The 21,310-nt window shown below is 41.7% G+C and overlaps 1 protein-coding gene across 9 annotated transcripts in view; it reads right to left on the minus strand.

Annotated features, from left to right (window-relative positions):
* The window catches only part of NAPEPLD (N-acyl phosphatidylethanolamine phospholipase D), a 29,051-nt gene extending 15,933 nt beyond the window's left edge, over nucleotides 1-13,118 (minus strand). For 2 of the 9 annotated variants that reach the window (XM_015883672.3, XM_085513204.1), the window contains exon 1: nucleotides 2,830-3,019. In XM_015883672.3, coding sequence (XP_015739158.2) covers nucleotides 2,830-3,005 — 176 coding nt within the window. In that variant the 5' untranslated portion in view covers nucleotides 3,006-3,019. Of the gene's footprint in view, nucleotides 1-1,411; nucleotides 1,487-2,095; nucleotides 2,228-2,420; nucleotides 3,020-13,046 lie in introns of those variants that run through there. The other 7 variants (XM_085513189.1, XM_085513181.1, XM_032442334.2 and 4 more) reach the window with 7 other exon arrangements.
* Nucleotides 13,119-21,310: the final 8,192 nt, after the last annotated feature.

Below are 21,310 nucleotides of genomic sequence, written 5' to 3' on the forward strand. Positions count from 1 at the left end.
GAAAGGAACAAACTGCCATGCAAATGTTCTCCAGGCTCACACTGCAAATAATCCTTTAAAGCCTGCAAAGCCTCAGTTATCCAGGAAGTGCAGCAATGCCGGAGCATTATACAAGTTTTCATTGCTAAATCAATAACATACATTTTTGTTTATATACATATTTAAGAGCAGGTTCACTTAATTCCCTCTCTTCAGTTCCAAGTCTAAGCACACAGTATCCAATGCAATTGGATATAAAAATATTTCCTTAAACTCTTTTCTAATCTACTTTCACACTTGGATTTCAACATATGCTCAATTCCTGCTTATGCAAACAACATCCTCTCTCTCTATGTACACGCACGTTCCCCTTAGCCATATGGATCTGACAACACTATAACATTTGACCTCAGATGTGTTGAAATCCAAATAAATCATCCTCACATCATTTAATGAACTTAATGAAAGGAAGTTGAAGTTTTTCTTTATTGACAAAATGTTGTTCTTGAATGCAACTGTTCAAAGACCAGCTTTCACATGAGTTAATTTATGAGACCATCAGCCTTCCCAAACACAAGGTTTCTGAACGATAAGTAGCAGAACACTGGATACAGAAGAACACAAATACGGAAGGAAACTGGGAACGTCCCAAGGCATCACCCTTTTTTCCCATATACAAACAGCCCTTTTCTCTAACCCCACAACCACAGGCTGGGAGGCCTCCCCAAGTACTCTCAAAGAAAGGCCAAGTGCTTCGGTTGTTAGTCACTAACAAAAGCATTCACATTAAGGCTGTTTGTTTGTTTTCCCCCTCTGAAGGAGGCAAGGCACATTTCCAACATAAATGTGAGCCTTCTTTTAATTCTCAAGGCACGATTCTAAATAGGTAGGAGTGTTTCAGGAGACAAAGTGTTTCATTTAAACAAGTCTAAATACATGCTCACAAACAACTCGTTACTGCCACAATTTCATCATCAGAAATAGCTGAACCGCACTGAAAACTTCCTTTAAAAACCAGCCCACAACACGGGAGCCTTCAGCGTAAACAACTGAAATTGCTTCCAAACATTGTAAGCAATGAAAAATCGACACCTTCCAACAGCCCTTGCTCAGCAGATAGTTCCACCAGCACCAACTGCACTGACAGGTCTTACCCAAGAAAAATCTCTCCATATACATCCACAGCCTTATTCCTCACCACCTGCCCGCTCCCTTGCACAACACCAAACCTTATTTCTCACAGCAGGGACACCCGAGGACTGCAGTCAAGTGTCCTCATGGAGTCACCTGGTCATATATGTCTTTGCTGAACAGCTCTGTGAGAGTTACCCTACACCTGCACCAAAATGGGTATACAAATCCATGTTATACCTCCTTTAATAGATGCCAAGCACTAATATATTACACGCAAACAACAAATAACATGACTCACCTCCAAGGTTTTCCAAGAATATTCAAACCATGCACAACATCTGCCACACAGAAAAATCCCTTCCATTCAAGCCTCCAGCTGCACGTAGAGGCTGGATGAGCAAGTGATTTACCACAGCCGGGCTCTGAGCATGTTAGAGCGAGGATCCTGACTACGAGCTTAAAACATACAGCAATAGACCAAAAAACTAAACTGAAATCAGGAATGGATTTACAGACCAAAAGGAAAATAACTTCACTGCATGCATTACATATAAAGGTACTAATTAATATGACAGCATTTTCTTCATCGCAGACACAACATTTTGGGCTTACAGGAGTTAAGGAAACAGTAGGTTTCTGCTGAGGTAATTCCTCAAATCCACTTAGTCTTCACAAGGGAAGAAAATAAGTTCTGGAATGCTTTTCAAATGGCCGCAGATCACTTTAGATCTGAGCCCAGCCAAAGCCCCATTCGATGCTATTTGTATTGGTTTCACTTCCAACCCTTCCTTCCTCCTCTTCACCACACTGCTACAGCAGAGTGGCTTCTCAGTCTGACCATCACCTTCTTGTGACAGGGATTCCTTTTTCAGACCATCTCAGGCATTTCTCAAGCAACTGCTGCAGCAATTCTCAAAGCAATATGGTTTTTATCCTATTAGCATTTGTGGTTTGTATCTATAAAATTAATCGGGCTTCCTACCTCATTAGCTGCTAAAGTAGCTACTCTGAAGAAAAATCCACGGCCATTTTCAAAAGTCTTTTGTCAGAAAAGTGATGAAACTACATATTGTGTTCTGACCTTTAATGTTTGGTGTCGCTTCCTTCGGTGTCACTTGAAAAATAAAAAGGAAACGCCCAAATGCAAACAGTACTTCAAAAGAGAAGCTGAGAACTTGCTTCAGACTTGCTGTTTGCTGACTGGAAAATACATCACTATCATCGCTAGAAAAATCCCTTCAGCTTTAGTCCAACACGGACATAAATGCATGCAGCCTAGATATTCAAGGAACACTCTAAACCCTTACCAGAGATAAAGACTGTTCATTGAGATTATTTGAGCTAATTACGTTACATTACTCCGTTCATATCTACCCGCAGCGCAGGATGAACGCCGGCCTCACACACCCCCAGTCCCCCCTTACACGGGATCAGCGGCCGAAGCGTCAGTTGCACGGAGCGCGTTCGCCGGGCTGTTACATAACGCGCCGCTCCAGGAGCGATGCTGCAGCGTTACCTCCCGTCCGCTCACGGCAAACACGGGCACGGCCAGGGGGGTGGCGGGGATGAAGCAGGACTCCTTCTTCCACCTCACCGTCCTCAAGGCGAACGCGGTCCGCAGCCCCGCGGCGAGACGGGGCAGGGCAGCACCCGCAGCACCCTCCCTGCCCACAGGAAAGTGCGGGGCAGCAGCTCCCACCCCGGCTCGCCGCTCACCTCCCTGTCCGCTGCCCCAAAGCAGTCCCGTCCTCTTCTTCCTCCTCCTCCATGGTACCGCTCCACCCCCTCCGCGGCGGCTCCCCGGCTCTCCGACAGGAGCTGTTGAACGGCTGCGGCTTCCCGCCCGCGCAGCACAGCGCCGAGCAGCTCCACAGCGCCCGGCCCCGCACCATGCCACAGCGGCACCGCCGTGCGACCGCCCCCGCCCGGCCGTGTATGGGGCTGATAAGATGGCGGCGGGGTGTGGAGCCATGAGAGCCGGCCAAGAGCTGTGGATGGCCCCGATAGTTCGTCAGCGTTCCCCGTGTGGGAGCCTGTGTGTGCTCTTAACTCACTGGTGATGTGGCGAAAAGTTTCCTAAAGTTGGTTCTCTCAGGAACTGGGAGCAGTGGGACATCTCACACAGGATCAGAGGTGAAGGTGTAAGGATCCTGTGGGAAGCACAGCTATAGATAAGGTGGAGAATGGCTTGAGAGTCCTGAGGAGAAGGATTTGGAGGTGTCAGTTGATGAAAGACTCAACATCAGCCAGCAGTGTGTGCTTGTAGCCCAGAAGGTCACAGAATCACAATCACAGAATCACAGAATGACCCAGGTTGGAAGGGACCTCAAGGATCATGTAGTTCCAACCCCCTGCCTGGCAGGGCCACCAAACATACACCTTTACTAGATCAGGTTGCCCAGAGCCCTGTCCAACCTGGTCTTGAACACCTCCAAGGATGGGGCATCCACAACCTCCCTGGGCAGCAACCTCCCAGGTCAACCATATCCTGGGTTGCATTAAGAGAAGGGTGACCAGAATGTTGAGGGAAGTGGTTCTGCTCCTGCTGTGCTCTTATGAGACACCACCTGGAGTACTGCATCCAGTTCTGGGGCCCCCAACACAAGAAGGATGTGGAAGTTGTTGGAGCAGGTCCAGAGGATGGCCACAAAAAAGATCAGAGGGCTGGAGCACCTGTCCTATGTGGACGAGCTGAAAGAGCTGGGGCTTTTCATCCTAGAGAAGAGAAGGCCCCAAGGGGACTGACTACATGGTCTTAAAGGTTCCTTCCAACCCAAACCAGTCTATGATTCTATGGAAATGTAAGCCCTACTTTTCTCATTATTAATCTATCATTCCCTTAACCTGTGTAAGGTAAGGAAGGCTAATACTGCCACGTTATCTTGTTCAGAATGAGGAAGATCAGTGTGTATCAGTTACCTTTGGTCAAGCAGATTTGCTGCTTATTCACTAGTGGGAAAATCCCAGTTCGATCCTCCTGATTTTTCTCACCTGACTTTGCCCAATCATTTCATCTCTTATCAGTATGTTTAAAGATAAGCAGGCCTTGTAGTTGTTTTGATTTGTACTCACACTTCATTCAACGTAAATCTACATGGATTGAAGTTATTTCTACTCTTACTGTATAGAATCTAAGGCTGACTACACGAGCTGGATGATAAAGCTGCTCTTCATAGCTACAATCAATGCCTGTTTAGTTTAGGAACCAAATTAACACTTTGTATAGGGAAGCACCTCCAGACCAGTAGTATCTGATTGCCAACAGTAAGGAATTTGGGATGCTTATCCTGAAGGTCAGCTGAATGTCCCTGTGCAGGTAGAGCTGCATGCACGTGTCATTTGGAAGTTGTTTGTATGTCACCAGTGCTACACAAGCCATACTCGAGGAGGTTGTGCTTTGTTGTGTTTTGTCTATATAGCAAATAAAGATGTCAGCATTTGGAGGCTGTAAGTAAAGACAACTGGTGTCTGTACAACACGCAGTGTTCACAGTGTTTAATTTGAAAGGGAAACATCTCTTTTTCTAGTGAAGAATTATATGGTTGTTCAAGTGCGTTCTGGCACAGCTAGAAGTCTGTATCTAATGTGTGTTACCTACTCTGCCACAGCACTCTGCATAACATGAGAAAATTCAAGTCTGAGAGGTGTTCCACAGCAGAACCAGAATTTAAAATTAAGTAATTTCCTGTTTCACTGTTCCCATGAGCCAACTAAGATCTCAGGCTGGTCCTGCTGCTTTGCTATGTTTTGATCTTTCAATGTCTTACATGCACAAATGCACTTAAACTAAGGAAAAGTTCCAGTGTGTGCTGAACAAGTTGGGCAAACCCAGAGCAGAGATCTGACTTGTAAAATACCACAGACATGCTGCTGTGCTCAGAGGACTGATGTTCAGATTCTGCAGAAGCCGAGGGCCAGAAGTAACTAACAGATGGGGAGATTCCAGCCATCTGTGAATAAAGTTGGAGCTTTTCTTGACACCTGGTCTGTAATGATTTTATTTTCTTCAGTGATGCGCATTTCTGCTAATGGTACAGTTCAGACTGGCCCTATGTATGACCACTACAAATGGAAATGAAAAAGATTTGGAATCTGCTTTGTACTGCAGAGAGGCACAGCTATATCAATCAAATGGAATATTCTTGGGTCGGTGTGTTTTATTTTCTCACAGTGAAATTTAACAGTTGAAATAGAATCCTGTTTTATTGAGGAAGTTTTTATGCTGTATCATTTCATTAACCCTTTGGAAGGAGATATACCTTAACGTAGCTTAAACTGCTTAATACAGCAACCTGTACCTTAATTAGAATCACGCAGTTGGTATTTCATGAATTGTATCCACAGTGGTGTATTTCCCTCGGAGATAAAGTGTGAATTAATCATGAGCAACACAGCTCAACTAACTTGACCATAAATCTCTTGATGAGGGGTTTCACTTTCAGTGCAGCAGAGATTTGTCAATATTTTGTTTAGAACTTAGAAGTGTGGAATTAATATCTCATTTACAAAGTGTAATTTAGTGAGTTGACATAAGCTGTGTCAGAGGAAGGTACCTACTGTCCTGGACAGTAACTGAAGCACGATCTAAAGAAGGCAAAAAAAAAAACAACAAAATTGTTATAATGAAACATTTTTCTAGCTTTGTACCTGAGCTGTCTTGTCTTGATTGTGAAAATCCTCCAAGATAATAAAATATTAAATGTTCTGCCATCTCTTGCTAACATTAGAACATCAATATCATCAAACCCCGCTAGACTTAGGTTAGACTTAGGCTCACTATATACTAGGCAACATTTTCTCTGTCAGCACAGATGCAGTTTATAGCATTGGGAAGCACACTCACTGAGCTGGATCTCTCAGTGAAATAAACTATCCCAGCAAAGACATTTTTCACCACTCTGATAGTGTCCCTACTAAATCTTTTAAAGGCATATGAATGTTGAACCAAAAGGAAGTCTGCTAGGTTGGTAAAAGTCACTCTGGTAAAACAGTCCCATGCTGGGACAAAATGGAAACATTTTCCAGTAGGGCAACCTAGCCCTTCTAATTGTAACGTGGGGAGGAAACCATTCTCATGGTATCTGTGCTGTTTTGGAAAGAAGTCAAAGAAGACATGGCATGGTGCAGGCAGAGACAAGCAGTTTCAAAGCATGTTGGATGATAAGTTATCCTGTGAAGGGGGGTTACGCTGCCAGCTAATGCATATACATAAAGGCAATGAGTGCTTCACCGTAACGTTTAATTAAAACATACCTAACCATAAAATATTTCTCCAATCAAGGAATAGCCCTTGAAAAAATAGTTAAGCCAACATTCTCACTGAGCTCCAAGATGTGTTATTGTAACAATAAAGTAACTAACTAGTAATAACTAGTAAGTAAAACAAAGTAACTGTAAATGTCATGTTTACTGTTACAGATCTAAACGTCTTGCATGGTAAAGAAATTGACCAGACTACAGAGAAGGAATTTAGAGAACTACTAAAAAACAAAACCAAACCAGAAAATCACCATGCTTCTAAATATTAAGTGAAATACTCTCTAATGACAAGCCAGTGTCTCTACTTTCTACTTAGGGGACAGCATAGAACCATAGAATGGCTTGGGTTGGAAGGTACCTCAAGGATCATCAAGCTCCAAACTTTCTGCTGCAGGCAGGGCTACCAAACTATAACTGGAGGAAGACAATAACTGGGACTATAATAGATGCATTTAGGTTGTATCTGTACTAATAATGGTCCAGGAACATTCTTCAGCCTTGAAGCCAAATTGTACAGAGCATATATTTTCATAAAGATGACTTATTCTAGCCCAGAAGAGCAGATGGCTTCATTTGCCCTCCTCAGATGCCTCAGCTGTGATTAGTGTATGGGAGAGTGTTTGTTGGCACGAGCCAAAATGCAGGTTGTTAAACCTTGGTAGTGATTTAATAATCCCTGGTGATAGTGCAGCTGAATTCAAGGTCCATGCCCTATTTACTGGAACACATCTGGCCTTAGACAATAACTGATTTTGCAACTTAACCTTGTATCTTGTTAGTAGTGCCAACCATTATCACAGAGAGCCAGGACTCCCTGAACCCAGTACTGCAGGAGCACAGCCACATAGACCTCCATCTCAAAGAGCAGCTCTCAGGACTGTTCCTTCCTCTCCTGACATAATTTCTTCATACAGTGGATGAAGTCCACTGCCTCACACCTGTCCACCCCTGTGAACAGCTCATACCTGGCTCCAGTGAGAAGAGTGAGGTTTTGAGGAGCCAGAGAAATGGGCAGCTCAGAGGAGTAAAATGGGTACTTCTGAACTCTATCCATACCTTCTTAAGGGTGCAACACAATGGAAGGCAGAGAACAGAGCTATGTACATATGAAACAAAAGAGACCGTATGTAATGGCAGTATGGATTCTGAGACTACCTGGAGTTCAGATATGTTTATATGCACCTTATCTGGAAGCTCAAGAATTGAGACTGTAGGAAAATCTCATGTAGGAACAGAGGTGAGGGTCTAAAGATCTTGGGGGAAGAGAAACACAAGCCTTTCTTATCTTGTCTTAATCTGCCATTCCCTTGACCTCTGTAAGGTAAGGAAGGCTAATACTGCCATGTTATCTTGTTCAGAATGAGGAAGACCAGTATGTATCAGTTACCTTTGGTCAAGCAGATTTGCTGCTCATTTACTAGTGGGAAAATCCCAGTTCATTCCTTTCGACTCTTCTCACCTGACTTTGCCTGAAAAGTTTTCTATCAGCATGTCTAAAGATAAGCCGGCCTTGTAGATGTTTTGATTTGTACTCACACTCTATAAAACATAACTTTATGTGGATTGAAGTCTTGCCCCATTTTACTGGCACACATCTTGCCCTAGATAATTCCTGATTTGAAATTTAACCTTGTATCTTAGAGGAAATTAAGACTGTTGCATTTGTTTCCAAAATCAGTGAAGCTTGGCAACTTCATTGCAAACGTGAAGCACTAGGAGAGGATTCTGTTCCGGTTAGTGCCTGTAATGAATTGTAACATTGCATAACATTTTGTGAAAGAACTGTGATTAAAATTCATTTAGGAAATTCAATTACAGGGGCTAGAAGGCCTGGTCAGATTTGCATTCTTTTTTTTTTTTCAGTGTCACTGAGCATAAAGAACAATCCTTGCCCTTCTGTGAATGAATTTGTAGCTAGAGCAGGATATATTAACAGGTTTAATAAATAGGAAGAAGTACATTTGGTATGAAAGGGGGAGAAAAATAAACAAAACATTGAGAATATATAGATTAGCTCCTCACGTGGTTTCGTTTTTATGAGTGACTTGACTTTCAATCATGAATTAGAAATCCCAGATCATTGTACTGTAGGCAAGATGACGACAAACTGTTTGTGTCTAAATGCATTACTGGAGGGTGCCCTTCTGGCATTCATTTTAAACTCATGCTGTAATGGATTGAGCTTGTATCTATCTTTTACAACAGGGAATATTTTTTACATATAGTACCATGGCTTGAATGTCAATGTCAGTAATTGCTAAGATCTTAACTATACCCTTTAGATGGATTTCTGATATGATCAGATCACTGCCTGTACATTTAATGAACCTTATTCTCATGTCACTTACATATTTGCAGGGATTATTTATTTATTTGCTTGTTTTATTTTTTTTTTCTTAGGTTATTTGTTTCTGATGTGTGGCTCTAAGAAATATCTGGTCTTACTTCTGTGCTTCTATTTACAAGTGGTAAATAAAGACATTTGTCATCCCTCACCCTCATCAGCAGAGGAGTGAGGAGTGTGGGTCCTTCAGATGGTCTGGCTGCCTTCGTGGTTGTGAGTGTAACTCTTGGCAATGCTCTTTGGCCCATAGAAAGTCCTCTGTGATGTGGGAGCAAAATCCATCCTTCCAAGCTTATCCTGGCTGGACTGCGAAATGAAGGGGTAGGTGCACTGAAAGGGCTACAAAGTGCTTGGGAAGGGACAGAATGGAGATATGTAGGAAAGGAAGGAGGCACAGTATGGTACTGTGGAAGCATGTACTCTGACATGCTTCATGGTGAAAATATGCTGGTGGGGTCATTCCTGGCTGTGTACATCTGCAGAAGAATTATATAGACTGCAGCAGGAATATTTAGACTGGCCAAGGAAGATGCCTTAAGAGTGCATAGGCCTGAGTTTTCACCAGCAGTGTCCTAAATAGATTCCTCTCATGATTTCCAAAGAGGACCAAGAGAATGAGCTGATCTTGGGAGTGAGACAGGTCAATTGAGCTGTTGATTCTACATGATTTATAGGAGCTGCCTTTAAAGCTGTGGAGCACTGGAACTCTCTTCTTTCTCACATCTGAACATAACATCTTTGAAGTCTTGCAGACAGTCCCTGTTGGAGGTTCACAGATGTTTATTTCCTGCTAAATAGTGACACATCCATTCTAGGAGCCCAGGATTGAAACAACTTGAATACACTGTTCCTCTTTTTTTGAGCTTAGAGACTGTTATCACCTCTGACAACAAAGCAGAATAAAACCAATAATGTTCGTGGAAGAACTGGAGCTACATTTTACTTGTATGCTTTTAGAGCACTTGTAGAAAGCCAGTGTCAAATCAAACCATAGAGTCCTATATAAGTAGGCTATTTCAGAAAGAATGAAGCTAGGGAAGCTGGATTTTCTGTTCATTTTTATTCACTGCTCTGTACATTCACCCTGCCAATGCAGTAATACGAGCCCACCCATCTCTTTGCCTTCCACACCATCTCCTTGGGCAAGAGAGAGCATGAATTGTGACCAATCCAGTTGGACACGTGCAGACTGACTGGCCGCATGAGCCCACTGGCAATTGGCCCTAAGCATAACACACACTGCTGTTGTCATATTCAGAGAATAATTTGAGTCTCCTTCCACTGTCCAGCTAGTAATGTTGAAGAAAATTATAGGAATTTAAACATCTTTTACATCACAGATATACAGGGCTAGAATAGACTTTAAGACATTCTGTAATCCAAGCTATTACGTTCAGCAAGGCTCTTTCATGTAACTGCAGCATTATAATTGCCAGTAACACCACACAGGCACACTGCGTGTTGCAGGAACTGCTTTCAGCTGCTAAGAAGCTGTTGTGGCACTGCTGGGCTCCCAGGCTGAGCTCCCTGATGAAATGAGTCTGAAACCACTCCTTCATCCTCAGCTCCCAGGAGGGAGAGGGAAAGGAAATCCGCTTTGGCTTTAACAGCTGGCACTGAACAGAGGAGGGGGTTATAAATAAATGCAAACGGAGAATGAGGGCATGTGACAAGAGCCAGGAAGGTCACTTTTTGGTGTGCCAACAGATGAGCAATGCTCAGAGTGGTATTTGACCAAATGTCACTCTTTATGTGTAGACACGATGATGATGTCAAAAAAGGCTCCTTTGAGTTGAAGTTTGGGAGGATCCTCTATTTAAATCCTGTCTGAGCTACTGACAGTCTGCATGACCTTCTAGAATGTACTGAGCTCCATGGGTGAAACTAGTTCTTGCTGCAACTAAATTGATGACAATGGAATTATTCTGGGAGTGAACTTGATTTCTCAGACATCAGTCAACACAGCTGGTTCACAGAACAAGTGAAAGAAAGCAACCATAGATTTCACTGGAGAACAGATGAATCTGAACTGAGTCATTTAGTATCTGCAAAACAAGAACAGAAGCACACAGTCGTTCCTTAAAATGCATTCTATTTCTATATTTTTTAATGGGATGTAATTATTATGTGTCTTATTTGTAACCTGTGAGATAAATTGTGCTTCTTTAAGTATTCTAGTATAGTATTCTCTTCAAAAACTTTATAACTGACTCAGGAATAGAGCACTGTGTTGCACAATGGTAAGCTTCTTTCAATGAAAATTCTTCAGGTGTTGGATTATAAAATAATTGTGATAATTAGTGAATGATAAGAATTGGTATTAAAAGTACCGAGGCATCATAAGCAGATGATAAAACCGTGTGTAAAAAGGAAACAAAAATGATTTCTAAATAGGAAGCTTTCTACCTCCTGAGATGGAAGCTGATAGAAACCACAATGTTATGGATTTGAATGTAGATGAATAACAAATGATTTACTTGCTTGTGGAAAAGTAGTGAGTAACGAGCGTTCTCTCACTGATGCTTAACTCCAACATTTGTTTAATCATAGAGGTACTGGAAATTTCAAGTGCTATTTCCCCTACTTTCACCAACACCTCTACAAAGAGTCGAGTTGAAATAGGGAAGTCAGGCTGTGATCTTGCTTTCAGTGCTGGCTGAAAGGAAGCTAAAGGCTGCGGTTGGACTTGATGATCTTCAAGGTCTTTTCCAACCTGGGTAATTCTATGATTCTATGATTAAATCCTGATGTCAGCACACCTGCATCATGAGCAGAACTTTGGGGAGGTTAGAAAGCAGAAATTGACCCAGACAAAATGATTACAGAGCAATAGTAAGATGTGCTCTCCAGCACAGAAAAAGATAAACAGAGGGTTCTCTTATCTCTGCCATTCCTGTGATTTAAACAAAATGAGTAGTTACAAATCAAAGGGTTCTTTTATCCCTACTGCTTTTGGGATTTAAGCTAAACAGCTGTTTTCAAAACTTCATGTATGTTTCACTTCTACCAGGGATACATTAACACTAGATAAAACAATATTGACTTAGCAAGCCAAAAAACCCACAAACCTAACCTAATTTAAGAAAACTTGGGCACATGACATTGGTACATGTTTTCCTTCATTTTCATTCCAGCTTAGTAGAGAGGACAATGGAGTTGCATCGCCAGATATCATGAAATAAAAAGATCCCCCAACGCCTTCCATTTCTTATCAGCACTGATTAGAGCAGGACGTTGCTTCATGTGTCTTTTATTATACCTGTTTACATCTCTCATTATGCAGCTGCAGCAGTATGTGGTGTCATAACAGCATTGGCTTGTTGGGTTTATGGTGCAATAATACCCAGGACACGTTTCTGAGGGGCATGTTAGTAACACTTCATCATCTATCTGTGCAGCTGATTATGTTTTAAAACAGCGCCTTCCATTCTGAACAACATCCTATTTTTTCTCTTTTCCAAGCTAAACAAGCCCATCTCCCTTAGCCTTTCCCTGTAGAAGTGCTCTAGCCCTCTGATTACCTTCATATCCCTCCTCTGGACCTGCTCCAGCAGCTCTGCACCTTTCTTGTGCCAGGAGCCCCAGCCCTGGGCACAGTTCTCACAGATGGGACTTCACAAGAGCACACGTTGATCCATGGATGTGATGTACGTGTGCATCATAGCGTTTAGATCAGTGTGATGAGAGTGTGAGATGTTCATTTCCCTGTCGCCCAAGAAAAGGCTGTGCACAGAACTGGAACAATCCATGTATGTTGGGACCACTCTGCCCACTTGTATGTGACACTCAGGAGAGCTCAACAGCACTGGGTCACAAGCTGGGGGAATTTGCAATGAAAATTGAATCTGTTCCCTAGACAGATCCTTAGAGTATTCTTTAGCTATCCACAACTGCTTCTGGCATAATAATATGAAGAATCTATTGCTTCTCTGTAATCTGCAGAGCCTGTTTACCACTTTTGGAAGGCTCCTTTCTCTTAATCTCCTTTCTTCTTAGTCATTTCTTATTTAGAGCAGGAATGAAACAGCTACATCTAAGAAATAATAGAGAATGAATAGGTGAATTATATCAGTTCAACACAATTTAGAGCACTTAATTGATCTATGATGTCCTTACATGTTCTTTTCATTTTCTATCTGTAAGTCTTATTCCCTTCTTTTCTAATTTACATACCGATGCAACGTATAACATGAAATATTATATTATATTACATTACATTACATTACATTACATTACATTACATTATATTATATTATATTATATTATATTATATTATATTATATTATATTATATTATATGTGTATAAATGTATATAACAAGTGAAGCTCACCACCGCCCAGCCAGTGCCCAGCCAGCCCCTGAGCAGCAGGCGAGAGATGAACTCCCACTCCTGTCAAAACTCTTTCTGCTTGTTGCTGTGTGGTATGGAATATCCCTTTGACTAGTTTAAGTCAGCTGTCCCAATGCTGTTCCCTCCCAGCTCCTTGGGCCTTTCACTGACAATGGCCTCTATTCTGAACAACGCTGCTCAGCAGCTACTGTAAACATCAGTGTGTCATCAACATTGTTTTTCTCCTAGAACCAAAACATCATAGCAGGCACTCTGAAGAAAAAAATTCCATCCCATCTGAAACTAAGACAAGAGGATAGTGGGCTAGTTCACACTAAGAAATCAGTCACAGTCTTTTACATGATTCTCTATAGTTTTTCTTGATATTTCTTTTATCTTAAACAATGGCCATATTTGGGGTAAAAAACATATTTGCTAAAACTTGTATATGAAGGGCAACACAGAATGTACCTTCCACTTGGTCCTTAAAGAAAGAAACAGCCTCAAGTATAAGCTGTGGTTAAGGTGCAAGCTGTGTCAATGGTCCTCTGCCTTTTACAGAACAGTAATTTGTTCTGTCTGAAAAATGCAGATCTCTGGGACTTCACAACACAGTGTCAGAATCACTGCAGGGCATTTCCTCCAGGACTGTATCTTCCATTTTGTATAAATGGAAATTGTTAATGTGTGAAACAGAGGATTTCTTCTCTCTTCAATGACTACTGAAGACTGTTACTGGCTACACAGAGCTCTTATGTTCCATTTATGTCTCAAAGGCAGGCAGGTAAAATAAACACAGACCCAGCTAGACTAAAATGACTTGCTAGTCTATATGGTCTAAGATGAAGTAATTAGGAGTCTGAAGTGAGATGTACTGGATAAAAATCTGCAGCCTCTCTGATACAAAAGGACTGACTTTATGGGCAGAATTTTATTCTCTGTATTTCAAATCTGTAAAAGTTTGTAATGGAAGAAATTAGTACCAGTTTCAGACACGGAAAATATAACAGCAGAAGCCCAATAAAGATGTGACACCAGATGAGGATGAAGTATTCTAAAGTAGCACAAATGGAAAATAAAAATAAAGAAATTTACATGACACTGGGGTTTAGTAGGAAGGGAATCAGTAATTTGGGAACTGGGAATATGGCTTGGTTTGTAAGTGTCAGCCGCTATCCTATGCAATCTGGGTACTTTGAATTACATCAGAGCGTCTCATTGACTCTGCTGAACTTTGATTCATGCCTTTAAAATCTCTGCCTGTAAAGACCAGACAGTGAATCCTAACTCTGCACATAGATCCTCATGCTTTATTGCGAACTGGGTGGATGGGTTTTCCACATTCAAGTATGCATGATTTGGGGTAGGAAAAGAGAGCTGATGTGTACATTCCTGAAACATTTATGAGGACCTTATATGGATGAAATAAAAATTGCATGTAAATGCCACATACTCCTACTATTCATACACAGTCTGCCAAAGACCTTGAAAAATAGTAAAAATGAATAGTTTCAAGAAGCTCTGGAGAGTTCAGAGTTTCTCAATAAATACTTTAGAATCATGTCATATCTATCGTTATACTAAAAACTAATCCTGATACTTAACATGTATTTTAAAAAGAAGAGACGTCAATAATCTCACTGCTATAAAGTCAAGACCAGAAAAGTCAAGACAAGAAAATATTTCCATGGTTTTATACTTTCTATAGTTTGAAAAAAGAGAAGTGGGGAAGTGAAAAGGAACAGCAGTGAGATTTGTGCTCTGTGCATCTGGCAGCAAGTTCTTAGGCTTCCTGGTGTTATTTTTTATATGTGACTGTGGGCAACTGTTTCAGAATAAAATGAATGCGACATAATATAGCAGAAAAGATCTGTCTCCATTAACAGACTAGCAGGATGACTGATAGCCATAGCCAGAAACACACAAGATTATCGCTAAAGCTTAAAATAGCGCAACCGCTATTGTAATGGAATTTTGGTAGAATGGAATCAATGCAATCAACGGCTGAAACCAGCCAGAGAATAACTGTCAGTCCCATCCCCTTGTTCTGTTGAACTACTTAGTAGCTGTCGCTTGGATTCCTACTCCAAGCCTCTTTTTGTTGTCATACTGCAGCTCATCTGCCGTGAAGACCATGTCGTGTTTGGAAATGCTTCTTTGGTACATTTCTTAAGCCTCTTTTAGTAACCCAGTTCTTCCTTGTATACTTAGTTAACTGGGATTTTCAAAGAAAGAAATGTATGTTCCAGGGATACACAGATACTCTGCCTACCTCCCAATCACTATCTCAGGTTCCAAAGATGGAAAGAAACAAACGTTCTTAAGGTATGCTGGATCTTTAGCCATGTATGTCTATTTGAACGTGCCCTGGGTATTTCAGGCTTACTGCATGTCTACAGCTCAACTCAGTAACGTGAGGCACTGAAATTCTTGCATTGCAGACCTGATAATTCTATGAGAATACGCGGCTCAATCTGCATGGATTCTGAGAAGATGGAATGTATTTTGTAGAACCGCAGTGCGCATAAAATACGCAGCAAACCTTTGCATATGCAGTGTCTGGGACACGTAGATGTTTGGCAGCCTGCTCGCTGTTCCTGCTCTGCACTGGCTGCCAAACATCTGGGAGTTAGCTGAAAGACATGGAAAGATGGTAGGGAAGAAAAAAAAAACAGCAAAAGCAGCCATGTCCCACAATGAGTGGTTGGACTGGCACTTGGGGCTGTAATAGGGTTTGAGAAAGGCATCAATCTGGGACATGGGAGCATGGCGGGTTATAGAAGCTCCATTTTTTCTCCTTTCAGAGAGCTATAAAAATGCCAGTGAATCTGAAATAAACCTACAAAAAGACCTTAGGAGTTTTGCACTAATAAACTCAGTGCGATTCAGTTGTTTAACTGAAAGAAATATCAACTTCGATGAGTTGGCTGTTAGATTATGTGAGAAACATCTAACCAATCTTATCCCACATTCTCATGCTCCTTCTGCTGGCTTTTCAAGTGATAAGAATCTCAATTCCTTCTTTTCCAGACATCTGTCAACACTCAGCTTTTCTCCTGGTACATTGTGCTTAATTGTTTCACACACACACAAACACAAGCAAAAAATATCATTGCTATATCATCTTGAATACTAAATATGTGCAAGAATCAACACATAAACTTAATGTAAAAATAAATAACACAGAGAATACTCAATTGTTTTAATTTATATTTAATTAATGACAAGAACTTTAAGTAAAGATATAAACTGAATTTCCAGTTTATTGCACATTGCTGGAGATCCTTACAAAATGTAAGTTCAGCCTGTTGTGCCCTTAAGTAAATACATTTACAGTCTGTATAATGCCTCCTAATAATTTAATAAAATGTACGGATCTGATCTTCAGATAAGTGAAGTCTGGAATGTGCTACTAGCCTGAAGCTCAGGATAAGATTTGCTTTGCCCAGAGGCATCTGCCTTGAAGTTGGGTATCTTTATATGTTGAACTATTCATTAGTTTAGAGATAAGTGCCAGCAACAGACATTTCTGAGTAACCATCCTAACAGAGGTATCCAGAGTACAATGAATAACCACATCTTGGAGCTGTCTTGTTTCTGTCTTACTGGCTATGGAGAAAGCGCGAAGAACTAGTTTGAAAGAGCTGGTTAGTCCAGTGCAAAGGGATGAATGAGAACTCCAATTCACAGTATCATTAAGATTGGAAAAGACCTCTAAGATCATCTAATCCAACTGTCCACCTACCACCAAAACTGCCAACCAAATCATGTTCCTTAGTACCACATCTACACATTTCTTGAACATCTCCATGGACAGCAAATCCACCACCTCCCTGCGCAGCCCATTCTAGTGCCTGACCACTATTGATGAGAAGTCTTCCTTAATGTCCAACCTGAACCTCCCCTGACACAACTTAAAGCCATTCCCTCTCACGCTATCACTGCCACCTGGGAGAAGAGGCTGACCCCCACCCCACCACAACCTCCTTTCAGGTAATTGTAGAGGGCAATAAGGTCTCCCCTGAGCATCTTCTTCTCTAGACTGAACAATCGTAGTTCCCTCAACTGCTCCCCACCAGGCTTGATCTCCAGACTCTTCACAGATTTGTTGCCCTTCTATGGACATGCTCCAATGTCTTTCTTGTAGTGAGGGGCACAAAACTGAACACGGTAGTCAAGATGTGGTCTCACCAAGTTGAGTACAGGTACTCCCTGTCCTGCTGGCAGCACTATTTCTTACACAAGCCATTGGTCTTGGCCACCTGGGACACTGCTGGCTTGTGTTCACCTAAGGATCAGCCAACACCCCCAGGTCCTTTTCTCCTGCACAGTCTTCCATCCACTCTGCCCCAAGCCTGTAGCAATGAATGAGGTTGCAAGACCTGGCACTTGGTCTTGCTGAACTTCATCCTATTGGCCTCAGCCCAGTGATTCAGCCTGTCCAGATCCCCTTGTAGGGTTTTCCTGCCCTCAGGCACTTGCTCCCAACGTGGTGCCATCTGCAAATTTACTGAGGGTGCACTCAATTCCCTCATGCAGATCATCAATAAAGATATTAAATTCAGCTAGTCCATAGTGGCATCAAGGACCTCAGAGAATCTACGACATTATGGAAATCAGTGCAGGGTTTAAACTAGCTTAGAAGTTGGATAGAGCTATGAAACTGAATGCCTATATACAGTGCTTCCCCAGTTCTGTCGTGATGGAGAACTGTGGTAGCTAAATAAAAGTGTGGCTGTAGCCAAGGGAAGGTGCAGAAGCGACACTTGGATATAATGCCAACAAAGGCGAAACAAAAAGAACTGTTTTCTAAGATCCTTGTTCTGTATCAAGCCTACTAAAAGCTAAGAAGAAACCCATCTGTTTTGCTAAATCAGATCAACTTACCCACAGTAATTTCCTATTGAGACTCTGTATCAGACTGAATTTGGCACACTGTTCTTGGAAGGAGTATTTTGTTACTAACTATCCAAACTGCTCCCATTTATCTTTCCGATAAAAGTCTTCAGAACTCAGGCATTAAGTTGTTCAGTACTTGGTGACAGCTCCTCCCTTCTTATTTCAGAGCACAAATGTTATTAAGAGAGCTGCAGTCAGATAAAATAATATTCCCTGAAGAAAGTTTTTAATCAGCAGCTTCAAAGGAGCTGCTCTCTTAATGAGCAAACGAAATGTTGTAAATTCAGCCAATGATTTTCACGTTGAATTTGCACAGACTTCCTTACAGATCAGGAGTCAATGTTAATGGCCTGTAGGCACTTGCACTTATTGCCCAGAAGCCACAGGATTGAAAAGTTATTTGCAATTTAATGAGCTGGAGGATAACCCATAGGTAGTAATGATAAAAGTAATCAGCTCAATGCCAGTGAGAAGCTGACATGAAAACTGTACATGGAGCTTGATTTATACACTCAGCATAGCTTTATTCACACACAAAACCAACTTCCTCTCCAAAAAAGTATCATTTTCTCAGCCCAAGTTTTTAGGCTTGTTTGATTTCTACTTGCTTGGCTAAGCTAAACGCGATTCCTGGCAGCAGCAGCATTTCGGCATGTTCATTAAGTGCAATACTATATCATTGCTTTAAACACACAGTGAATTGTAAATAAGCAGCGAACATGATGACTCCACAGAAGCAAACCCAGCACTAACCAGTAGTTTAGCTGCAGGCAATTTCAATCGTTAAAGCTTTTACTGCGTGCTGGTTTCAGCAGTTTTGAAGGTCTTTCTCCCTTCTGATGCCGAGTTGCTGTTGCCTGCTGACTGAAGTTGAATCAATCTGCAAGTCAGGACAGTGCTTCCAGATTACCTCCATAGCAACCTGATGGTGACAGCGTGTCCCGCTGACAGGAACTTCTTTATTTTGGAAGAAGTGTTTTATCTACGCAATTGAAAGAAAATCCCTTTGATATGATCAGACTTTAGTCATATCAAGATTGTCATTCTAGTTCAGAAGTAAAGCAGTGCTGGTTTCAAAGCGTGGTGTTCAGCCTCTGTGTTGACACCCGGTTATTACACGAACCAGGCAGGAACATGTTGATTTCCGATTTATCTCACTTTCACTGCTACTGCATGGCATTTTTCTTATGAGGTGGAAATATTACTCAGTGATCAACCAGTCAGATATATGGGCACTGGGAGCAGCTGCACCTTTTGTTTTGTGCTGTTGTAACTGGGTATTTATAACACAGTCTCTCCCCACTGTGGGTTCTAAAACAATGTGAGTTGATACCAGAGACTCTTCCTCAGCTGCAGTTTCCTGGCCACTCATTTCCATGAAACACAGGACTGGCATTATCTCTGAGTACGCTCTGTCCAGTTTGGTTGTTACTGTATAGTAATGAGCACAGAAACCCCATTTCCCCAGAAAAAATAGCTGGAATTGTGTAATTCAGACCATGTTTTATTACAGCTTTTGGTGCAGTTCCTATCAGTTTGGACACTAAAGCCTGCTTAAAAACCAGAAGTGCCGTACTGTTCATGAGGAATGCTCATCTAGAAGAGCTACTTAGTCTAAAATGCAAAGCTGCTCTTTCTTAGGCTGAAATCTGTAGTCTGAATTTGAAGGAGCCAGACTGTCATTCTGAGAATCACATCTCTGTCATCTACCCACTTCATAAGGCTACATGGCATCCCAGAATCGGCATGGAGCTGTTTATGTACCACGTAGATAAATGTAGGATAAATTACAAGGATGTTGTTTATTCAGAACCTCCCCTGCTGATCCTGGTCCTCCCCCTTCATTGTTGCTTGAATTAAGAGCTATAAAGGAAAGTTTCTCCACTTGGAAGCTGCAGGTTTACCTCAACCATAGGGATATTGTGAGCACTTTTTTATAATAGCCCATTTTTAAATAGTCTAATTGTAGAAAGATAATGTTAAAACCATTTGAAAAGTAGTGTTCCAGAGGAGCTTAGATTGTATTTATGTATTCAGATCATACAGCTAAAGCACCAGTATCTGTTCTCTTTTAGTGCATTTTTAGCTGAATAACAACATTGCTTGATTTGAAGCTGCATCTCTCTAATGACCTTTGCTGAATGCTAAATTGCAGATCGCATTTACATATGAGACATTGCTATTTTGTTAAGTAGGAGACATAATATGAGGATAATCAGTTTATCTTAAGCTGTAATTCTCTGTCTAGCAAGGATTCAAATTTCTAGGAGAGCAAATGGCTCAGTGAAGTCTGGTAAAACGTCTGTGAGATAAATCCCAGCATAATGAGATCAGTTAGATCTAACTGTAAAATGGGGGAAGCTTCATTCTCATTTCCAAATGCACAGTTTGAGGCTTTTTTTCTTTTACAGCTCGACAGAAACACATCTGAAACAAGGAACACTGGAACTGGAAGGGTCTTTTGAATATGCAGCAACTAAACAGGGAGAAACCAAACAGAAAACAACAGAAGTGTGGCTGGCTTCATGTAGAGGTGGATTTTCTATTCCACAGAAACTAATTTGCCTCTGATGCAAATTCTCTGTTGAAAGGATGTGCCTACACTGCAGCTGGAAATCCTTCTGCCATAGTGGGTGCTTCAGCAGTATGGGCAGCAAAATAACAGCAACAGAACAACTTACATCACAGAGATCTGCTATTACAAATGCAATCGAGGGCTCCCTGTTGCACTCAGAAACACCTGGTTTCTTGGTGTTTAGGTTTGTATTGTAAGAAATGGGTTAACAACAGTTTCCACTTTGAAATGTATACAGCACGTTGTGCTTTTGGTTTTCGTGTTATGCATCCCTTGTGCGTTTCTGTCCTTGTGACAGAAACTGGATCCCCTCTGCAGCATCAGAGCTTCTGCTTGAGCACATGGCACGTGCAGTGCAAAGGTTTTAGGGCATCCAGTGTATTTTCACTGTGAACTCCAAAGGAAATAAGGGTCTGCCTACACACAAAAATATTCCAGAACAACAACAATAAATTAAACACAGTGACTTCTGGTATTGCCCCATGATCTGGAGTCTGGCAGTATAAGTAACTGAGAATAGCCTTCCCAATCGTTAGCTCCTGAGACAGCCACAGAATCACAGAGTGACCCGGGTTGGAAGGACCTCAAGGATCATGTAGTTCCAACCCCCTGCCTGGCAGGGCCACCAAACATACACCTTTACTAGATCAGGTTGCCCAGGGCCCCGTCCAACCTGGTCTTGAACACCTCCAAGGACGGGGCATCCACAACCTCCCTGGGCAGCCTGTTCCAGGGCCTAACCACTCTCCTAGTGAAGAACTTCCCCCTAACATCCAACCTAAATCTTCCC

Source organism: Coturnix japonica, chromosome 1, assembly GCF_054131305.1.
Source record: "Coturnix japonica strain WE chromosome 1, WE-NBRP24, whole genome shotgun sequence".
Lineage (NCBI taxonomy): Eukaryota > Metazoa > Chordata > Aves > Galliformes > Phasianidae > Coturnix > Coturnix japonica.